This window comes from Sturnus vulgaris, chromosome 16 (genome assembly GCF_052056855.1).
Source record: "Sturnus vulgaris isolate bStuVul1 chromosome 16, bStuVul1.hap1, whole genome shotgun sequence".
Classification (NCBI taxonomy): Eukaryota; Metazoa; Chordata; class Aves; order Passeriformes; family Sturnidae; genus Sturnus; species Sturnus vulgaris.
The window spans coordinates 14,953,219-14,961,656 of record NC_142258.1 but is presented as its reverse complement, the minus strand read 5'-3'; the positions used below and the strand labels follow the sequence as shown (position 1 = coordinate 14,961,656).

At 54.7% G+C, this 8,438-nt stretch overlaps 1 protein-coding gene across 1 annotated transcript; it reads right to left on the bottom strand.

Moving 5' to 3' along the window:
• Positions 1–2,830: 2,830 nt before the first annotated feature.
• On the bottom strand, positions 2,831–7,936 carry NME3 (NME/NM23 nucleoside diphosphate kinase 3). The gene is made up of 5 exons (XM_014888533.2): positions 7,814–7,936; positions 7,372–7,502; positions 6,872–6,973; positions 6,300–6,412; positions 2,831–4,915 (listed from the first exon to the last, which is right to left on the bottom strand). The coding sequence occupies exons 1-5, from the start codon at positions 7,920–7,922 to the stop codon at positions 4,798–4,800; spliced, it is 573 nt and encodes a 190-aa protein (XP_014744019.2). The 5' UTR covers positions 7,923–7,936; the 3' UTR covers positions 2,831–4,797.
• Positions 7,937–8,438: the final 502 nt, after the last annotated feature.

Sequence of the window (8,438 nt, the reverse complement as noted above, 5' to 3'; positions counted from 1 at the left end):
TGCCCTCGCGCTGAGCCGCGCGCGCCGCGGCCAATCAGCGACCGCCCTAACGGCCACGCCTCGCACCGCGGCCAATCAGCGTCCGCCCCAACGGCCACGCCTCGCGGGAGCGGCTCGCGGACGGCTGCCCCTGACCACGTGATCGGGGCGGACCAATCCCCGCTGCCGGCACCGCCCCGTCCCGGCGCCCCGCGCGCGGTGGCGGGAGGGGCGCCAAGATGGCGGCGGTCCCTGAGGGAGCGGCGGTGGTCCGGCGGGGTGCTCTCGGAGGGGCTGCCCGCGCCCTCTTCACTCACTGAGCAGCGTTTGGTGGAGCCTCCTAGGAATCAGTGGTGTGAAGCCTCCAGGAAGCTGCGTTCGTCGTGCCCCTCGTGAGCCTTAAACAAGCTCAGGTTTCTTCCACAGAATGAAATGCAACTTAGGGAATGTGTGTAACGATAAGGGGCAACAAAGTAATATATCTAAACAGTCCCACTTCAGGATCTGTTAAAATGCTGGAGGTTATTTAGAGAATTGCTGAAAAAAAACCCTTGAGAGACAAGGCAGTCAGTGGTCACAGCCAGTGTGGGTTCACATGGGGAAGCTCCTGCCAAATCTGCTTCATTTGTGAGAAGCTCAAGCACTGCCTGCCTAGAGTCACAGAATGTTTCAGGCTGAAACGGACCGCAGTGGCTCATCTGGTCCCAGCTGCCTGCTCAGGCAGGGTCAGCCCAGGGCACAGTGCTGTGTCCAGACAATTGGGAAATATTTCCAGTTATAGACACTCCACTCCCTTTCTGGGCAGCCTGTTCCAGTGTACAAGAAAGTTTTTCGTCGTGCTCGTTTAGAACTTCTTGGGCTCAGTCCCTTCCCATTGTTCTGGTGCCATTGCTGGGCCCTGCTCTGCCCCTCCCTGCACACAGGGACACCCAGGGCTGAGGGCCCTTCTCAGCTGGGGCTCCTCTCCAGGCCGAACAGCCCCAGCTCCCTCAGCCTTTTCACACAAAGAGATGCTCCAGTACCTTCAGCATCATCACAGCCTCCAGCAGACCTGCTCCAGGAGCTCCATGTCCCTCCTGTCCTCACAAGACATTCCAGATGTGCCTCACAGGCTGAGCAGATGGGCAGGATCCCCTCCCTCTCACCCCCCAGGAACCCCCACCTTGGCCCCAGGGCTCGTCAGGAACAGTCAGTGTCACCCTCTTCACAGAGATGCAGCCCCAGCTCAGGCTGGTGCCTGGAGTTGTTCCTCCCCAGATGCAGGACTCTGCTCTGGCCTGTGCTGGATTCCAGAAGGTTCCTCTCTGCCCTCTCCCATTGTCAAGGTCCCTCTGAAGGGCCACACAACCTCTGAGGTATCATCCACTCCTCCCAGCCCTGCATCAGTCATCTTTGTGTTGACCAAAGGAAGACAGTAGATGTGGTGGTTAGCAAAGCTTTTAATACCATCTCTAACACTCTCTTGGATAAACTGTCCCTTACACAGCTCTACAAGTTCCCCTTTACACGGGTGAGCAGCCAGTGCCAGGTCAAGCTGAAAGGGTTACAATAACTGGGGTCAGACCAGGACAGTCAGCAGTGGGGTTATGCAGGGCTCTATTTGAGGGCTGGGGCTCTTGAATGTTTCTATAAATGATCCAGATTCAGGAATTTAATGTACATTAGGTAGGTTTGCCAACAACAATGAACTGGAAGGGGCTGTGGAGGCCCCAAAGGGCCCTTAGAGGGCAGTCACAACCTGTGTGAAATTCAAGAGCAGCAGTGCTGGACTCTGCACCTGGGACAGGGCTGTACACACACTGTGGGGGATGAGAGGCTGGAGAGCAGCCCAGCAAACAGACCTGGGGGTTAATGGCGACTTCAACAAGAGCCATCAGTGCAGCCAAAAGAGCCAGCTCTGTCCTGGGCTACAGCTCAGCTCAGCTCAGGGACTGTCCTGCTCAGCACTGGGCTGGAGCTCTGTGTTCCCACTAACGGTTCTGGAAACTATGGAGACAACATCTCAAAAGCCATTTCCCATCCCAAAACATTTTTAACACTCTTTCATTTTCCAATACTCCGTGTTTGTGTTTGGCTGACAGCACCAGCTCAGACCTAACTCCTTGCAATGCTCTAAATGCAGGGAAATGCCCCAGGAGCAGAAACCAGGTGTGACAGGGGGTCGGCATCCAGCCAAGAGGACGGTGCAGGGTTCCTCCAGGGTGCCCAGCAACAGGAGGAGGAACAACAGCCAGAAACTGAAACACAAGAAGTCCCCCCTCAATGTGAGGAAGAATTTCTTAACACTGAGAATGGCAAAGCACCTTGCCACTGAGGGTGGCAGGGAGGGCATTCCAAACCCACCTGGACACATTCCTGTGACAGCTGCTCCACATGACCCTGCTCTGACAGGGAACTGAATGTTCTCCAGAGGTCCTTTCCAACCCAAATTATTCTGGGATTTTGTGAGTCCTGCAGGAGCAGAGCCTGCTGGGTCTGCTGCCATGACCATGTGGTGCTGCAGCAGCAGCCTGGCTTCACTTAACCCCATCCACTGGTTTGGTGGAAAGCACAAGAGCCCTGCACAGGTGTTTTGCTTTCGAAAAAGACAGGTGTGTGCTAAGGAAGAGCAGGGCCTTCCCTCGAAATGGAGACAATAAATCCCTCCCTCTGAATTAGTATAATTTTGGAATTAAGGGGCTCTCAGGCAAAGATATGGGGAGCAGAGACAACAGGATCTCTGCTGCCTTCACCTCCTCCAGCTCCGACACACAACTGCTGCAGCCAAAACCTCCCCTCCACTCTGCCACCCAGGCTATTTGTGACAAGCACCTGCAGCCTCCTGCATTCAAGGACCCTAAGAGGAACAACAGACAGCTTCTACTTTTATTGTTACAGTTTAACACAGTCTTGGACAGAGAAGAAGCAGCAGGAACCAACATGCAAAGCAATCAGAAGTCCCCAGGGGCTCGAGGCAGACCATCCACAGCTCAGCTCCTGTACCTGCTCCCAGCAGTGCCTCTGGGGGCCCTTTCCCTGCAGCTGCTGCTCCGTCGTGCCCCAGAGCGGGACGAGGTCATGGCAGACACCAAATCTACACACACAGAGAGGAGAGGACTGGCCTGGGATTGTGTCTCATGAGTCAGGTCTGTTACCTGACTGGAGTTCAGTGGGCTTTGACATGTAGACAGGGAGAAGAGGGATCCTACAGGAACAGGCAATGGCAGGAGATGAAGCTCGGGTATTTGGGCAGCTTTTCTGTGTCAGAGCTAGCAGCTCTTGGTGTCAACAGCTCTTCTCTCTCCATCTTTTAAACAACAGATGTGGCCTTCCTCCCACTCAGTTCATGCCTCTGTCTGCACCAGCATCTTCTGCAGCCCTGCTGCAGCCAGACTCCAAGTTCAGCCAAGTGGACAAGATCCAGGAACAAACAGGATCTGTCAAGTATTTAGAGCTGGACACAGGTGCCTGGAGAAGGCCCCAAGGCAGGAAGAGCCTTGGCTGAGGCAGCTGGACAGCCCCACTCACTAGAGGGAGACCTCCCAGCCCTACCACCCTGGGGCCAGCACAGAGCAGGAGTGGGGGTGACTTCACTCTGCCCCCCAAGAGCTGCCCTCACTCCCCAGCACCTACAAAGCTGAGGACCCAGATGGACAGGCTTTGAGGGCACTGTCAGACTCATCCTGCACACAGGATGCCCTGGGGATCTCATTCCCTCGGTTTAACTGTGTCCCTGTTCCATGGCAGGATTCCATGTCACTGTTCCTGTCCTTATGCTCTGGTGGGGCTGCACAGGGAGCTCAGACACAGCACAACTGTGAGGAGCTAGGTGGCCCAGGAACAGCTCACAGGTGGTGTCCAGCCCATTACAAACTGGTTTCCAGATACCCTCCCAGCAGGAAATCTCCACTGCAAGCTCTCGGGAGGACAAGGAAGATCTTGGGCTCTGCCACAGCTCAGTGCCAGGACTACACAGCCTGTGCTGTGCACAAGAGAGAACAAAATACTCCCCTAAGCCATCCTTCCTGAGCCCCAGATCCACAAATCCTTCCCTGCCTCCCTCTCCCCCTTCTCTTCCTGTGGCTGCCCCAGTGCTGCTGCTTCACATCAGTGACCATGGAGGGACAGTCTGGTGTCAGGCTGGGTCAGGGCCATGCAGCCCCAGAGAAGCAGAGCAGATCTGGAGGAGCTTCCCACTCCCAGCAGCCACAGCCCAGGAACCAGAGCCTGAGGGATTGTGCGTTTAACAGCATTTGGAGAATCTTCCTTCCATGGACTCACTCATCATGTGTGAAACTGGGTGGGCTTGTGCCAGCCCCAGCACACCAAGGGAGAGAGAATTGTCCCATCCTTCATTCCTTGTCTTGGAATGAACTCCAAAATGAGAATTTGCTCCCTTATCCTATAGCAGCCCAATTCTTTAAAAGCCTTTGGTGAAAAGCCTTCTAGAAATGCAGGTAAACTGTCAAGCCCATCACCTTGTGACCAGCAGCAAGGAAAAATGCATTCTCCTGTTCTAGGCAGGAATGAGAACACCCAGGAATGGGCCAAGAGCCCATGTTTTACTTCAGCAAATCAGCTTGAGCTACTTAGGATTTAAGATGCTGCAGCAAACAGAGAAACAGTACCAACTACTTACTAGAGCAAAGAGAGAAAAAGAAACAGCTCCCCTTGGTGGGAGCTGAACCACAGAGTTCCACACACAGCCCAGCTCCCAGGATCCCCCAGGCAGAAGAGGAATCCCACAGAGGATCTGCAGGCAGCCCCAGCAGCTGCCATGAAATGGATGGAAATGTCCTGTGTCCCAGCAGGAAGATGAACTTCCCTTGGGATTGCTCCTCACTCGTAGATCCAGCGTGCAGCTGTGTCCTCCCAGCACGGCAGCTCCTCCGGGCGGAACCAGAGCGAGATCTCCTGCTGGGCACTCTCCACCGAGTCACTGCCGTGGATCACGTTCCTGTGGGCAAGGACAAAGGGAGCAGCTCTAACCAAGCTCAGAAAGGGAAACGAGGGATGCAGGACTTCAGGTGGTTTTTTAAAATGCTGTTTATTGTTTCTAAATGATCCAGCAATTCACGGGTTGTGGGTGACAAGAGCCCAGCCCACAGCCTTTTCAGCCACAGCTGTGGGTTCGTCTGAAGCCACTCTAGTTCTGGTTACAATGCATTATTTACTTTTCATTGCAGAGAATCTTAAAACATGGCAACAGATCAATACTTTTACTATTACCTATAGCCTATCATAACTACTAACATTACCATGTTCATGTTACTATTTTTCAATCACAGAAAGTTAGTATGTTACAGTTTAAGCTAAAAGTTGTTTTTCAGTTTTCTTACAGTAGAAAATTTTGAAGTTTTTCTTTCTGCTTGCAACATGGCATTTTTGTTTGCCTGTAAAAATCTTTTTGCTTAGTAAAAACGTACTTTGTTTGAAGTGAATTTATCTTTTGCTCTGAGTCATAAAAACCCCTTCCAACTCATTTTACTCTTTAGCTTCTTAGTTATCTAGTAAAACTGACTCACCAATTCTTTTCTTCTACATCAAAACTTGCTATCATTTCTATTCCTTCTTCAAATTCTACATTCAAAAATCTTTCTATTATACATATATAGCTGTAAGACCTTCCTGTCAAATCCTTATCCTTCCCAACAGTGGCAGAGGGATGCTGCAGCCTGGAAAATGCCCCCTTGACCAATTTCATTAAAGCAATGGAGCCAGTCCTATCCCACAATATCCCTTCCTATCACACACCCCTCATCCTATCCTTCCAGCAGTTCCCAGCACTCCCTCCTCCTATGCTGAGGAACCATTTGTTTGCTACAGGAGGAGCTGCAAGTGGCTGTAGCTCTGGGATTTGCAATTTTTATGTCAGTGATTCCAGCTGTGCCTCCAGATATTCCCCCTTCCATCAAAGCAGGTTTGGTATCAGACAACAGGAAACAGATCTAAGCCAGGATGGTTCAGTAAGAGCTGTGTCTACCACAAGCCAGGCTGGGGCCACCCAAGGTCACCACCCATGGATATTCACCTGCTCCCACGAAAGGACAGAGTGGGAGCCTCCCTTCCTCTTCACAGCCTGACAGTCCCAATTGCCAGAGGAAAACAGGCAAACCCCACCTGCTTTCAACAGAGGACTCAGGAGGAAGGAAAGACACAACCCAGGCTCTTCCTCCTACTAAAGCCAGCCCTGGGAAGCAGAGCTCAGCTCTGGTCTGAGCACAAAAGGGAGAACTTCTGCTCTGGGAATGCAGACTCATGTGGCTCAGGCAGGCCTGGCACAGGAATGCCTGGACAGGATGCTCTGAAGCACTGAGGGAAGAAGAAGTCAAAGCTCTCACTTGCCAACTTCAACACAGAAGTCTCCTCGGATGGTGCCAGGCCTGGATTCAGCTGGATTGGTCTCCCCAATCATGGTGCGAACTGTCTTCACCACATCCAGGCCCTGCCAGACCTACAGGAGAGCAAAGCCAGGATCAGTTTCCACAACTGCTCCAGCAGGTCACATCTGCCCTCTGAATTCCCCACCGGATCCACCCAGGTGAGAGACAGGAAAAGGTCTCTCCAAATTATTCTTCCAATGTTGATTTTGGAAAATAATCCAAATTATCTGTGGATTTCTCCCCATCTCTGGAAGCGCTCAAGGCCAGGCTGCATGGGGTTTGGAGCAGCCTGGGATAGTGGAAGGTGTCTCTGCCTATGGCAGGGGGTGGACAAGCCTTTAAGGTCCCTTCAAACCCAAACCATTCTATGATTGAATTTACAACAGAAAACATCCCTGCGGTTCAGTACAGCTTCAAGAGACCCTCTGAAGGGACATACCACCTTACTTCCACTGTGCCAACAGCCACTGCTGCTGACACCTTGCACTTTGTCCCTGTCCCTTGGTGCAGGGGCCCTGGCCAGCACTCACCATGGCCACGATGGGCCCGGAGCTCATGTACTTCACCAGGCGGCTGTAGAAGGGGCGGTCCCGGAGGGAGATGTAGTGTTCCTTCAGCAGCTCCTCCGAGGCCTGCACAGAGCACACAGCTTAGTCTACTCCCACATGGGGGGATCTGAGCAAGGGCTGCAGGAAATTAAGATAATTAAGCTCTTGCACAGATGCTCAGTTCCAGGAGTGAAACAGCAGGAGCCTGACACAGACAGGAATTTCCAGCTGCCAGCTTACAGTGACAGCCCTGGAGTATGGGCACAGTCAAGGGCAGAAATGCTCCCCATAGTTAGAATCACCCCTCCCAGTGCCAACTCTCCTCTGAGCTGTGAGATTTGGTGCTGAAATCACACCAGCAGTCTGTACAGGCCGGATGACAGGCAGCATTCCCAGCAGTTACCGGCACAGCCAGGGCTTGGGGGGCTGCAGGGGCTCCTCGGCTCCAGGGACCCCCAGCCTGGGTGGGCCCGGCCGCTCACCTGCAGCAGCTTCATCCCCACCAGCTGCAGCCCCTTCCTCTCGAAGCGCCGGATGATCTCCCCGACTAGGCGCCGCTGGACCCCGTCCGGTTTGATGGCCACGAAGGTCCGTTCATTGACCCCGCTGAAGGCTGCAGGGAGAGGACAGAGGTCTGAGGGGGGGATGAGACTCCTGTGGGCCTCCAGCCAAGCGGGCACAGGGGGGTCGCAGGCCCTCAGCCGTGGGGACATAGGGGGGTTCCCAGGTTCCCGCAGAGAGGGGCAGGGCGGTCCTGCCGGCGGCCGTCGGGCGCAGAGGGCACAGGGACAGGGGAACCCAGGCCCGGGCCTGCAGCCGCGGGGTGTCTCCCGAGGAAGGGAACGTCCCTGGCTCTCAGGCGTAAAGAGAGTGGGGGTCCCTGGTCCTCACACCCAGAACCGAGGGTCCCGTCCCGTTCCGTACCACTGTGGAAGAGGCCGGCGAAGAGACCCAGCACCAGGCAGATCATGGCGGCGCCGCTCTTAAAGGGGACGCGCTGTCCCCGCGCTGTCACCGCCCTCAGCGGAACCATCGTGCCGGGGGCGCGGAGCGGCGGGGCCGAAACACGGTGCACCGGGAACGGCCCGTTCCCATGGCGACGGCGGGCCCGGAGCCCGCCGGGCCCGGGGGGACACCAGGCTCCTCCCGTGCGAGGTGGCCCAGCCGCGGCCTCCTTGCTGCCGCCTCTGAGCTCCCCTGTGCCACAGTGTCCCTCGTGTTTATGACACTGTTTTGCCTTCGTTATCTCCGCCATTGCGGTCGTGACTGCACACCACTCGTGGTTACGCTAGCCCGGTTATGGGGCAGCTGTTGTGGTACTGACCAGCTCCTCTAGCTCGGGCAGGCCCACGCTGGGACCTCAGGAAGAGGAGCTCTGAGCTCCCCCGGGCCGTGCTGCAAGAGCCCTGCAGGGCTGGGGAGCTCCTCTGTACAGAGTACATGTTGCTGATTTAATTTTGGGGTGTAAAACCCCGGCTGTTAACGTGCTTTCAGCCTCAGTTAGGAAGGGATAGGTAGAACTCCAGGGCTCCATTTCCTGCTCTCAGGA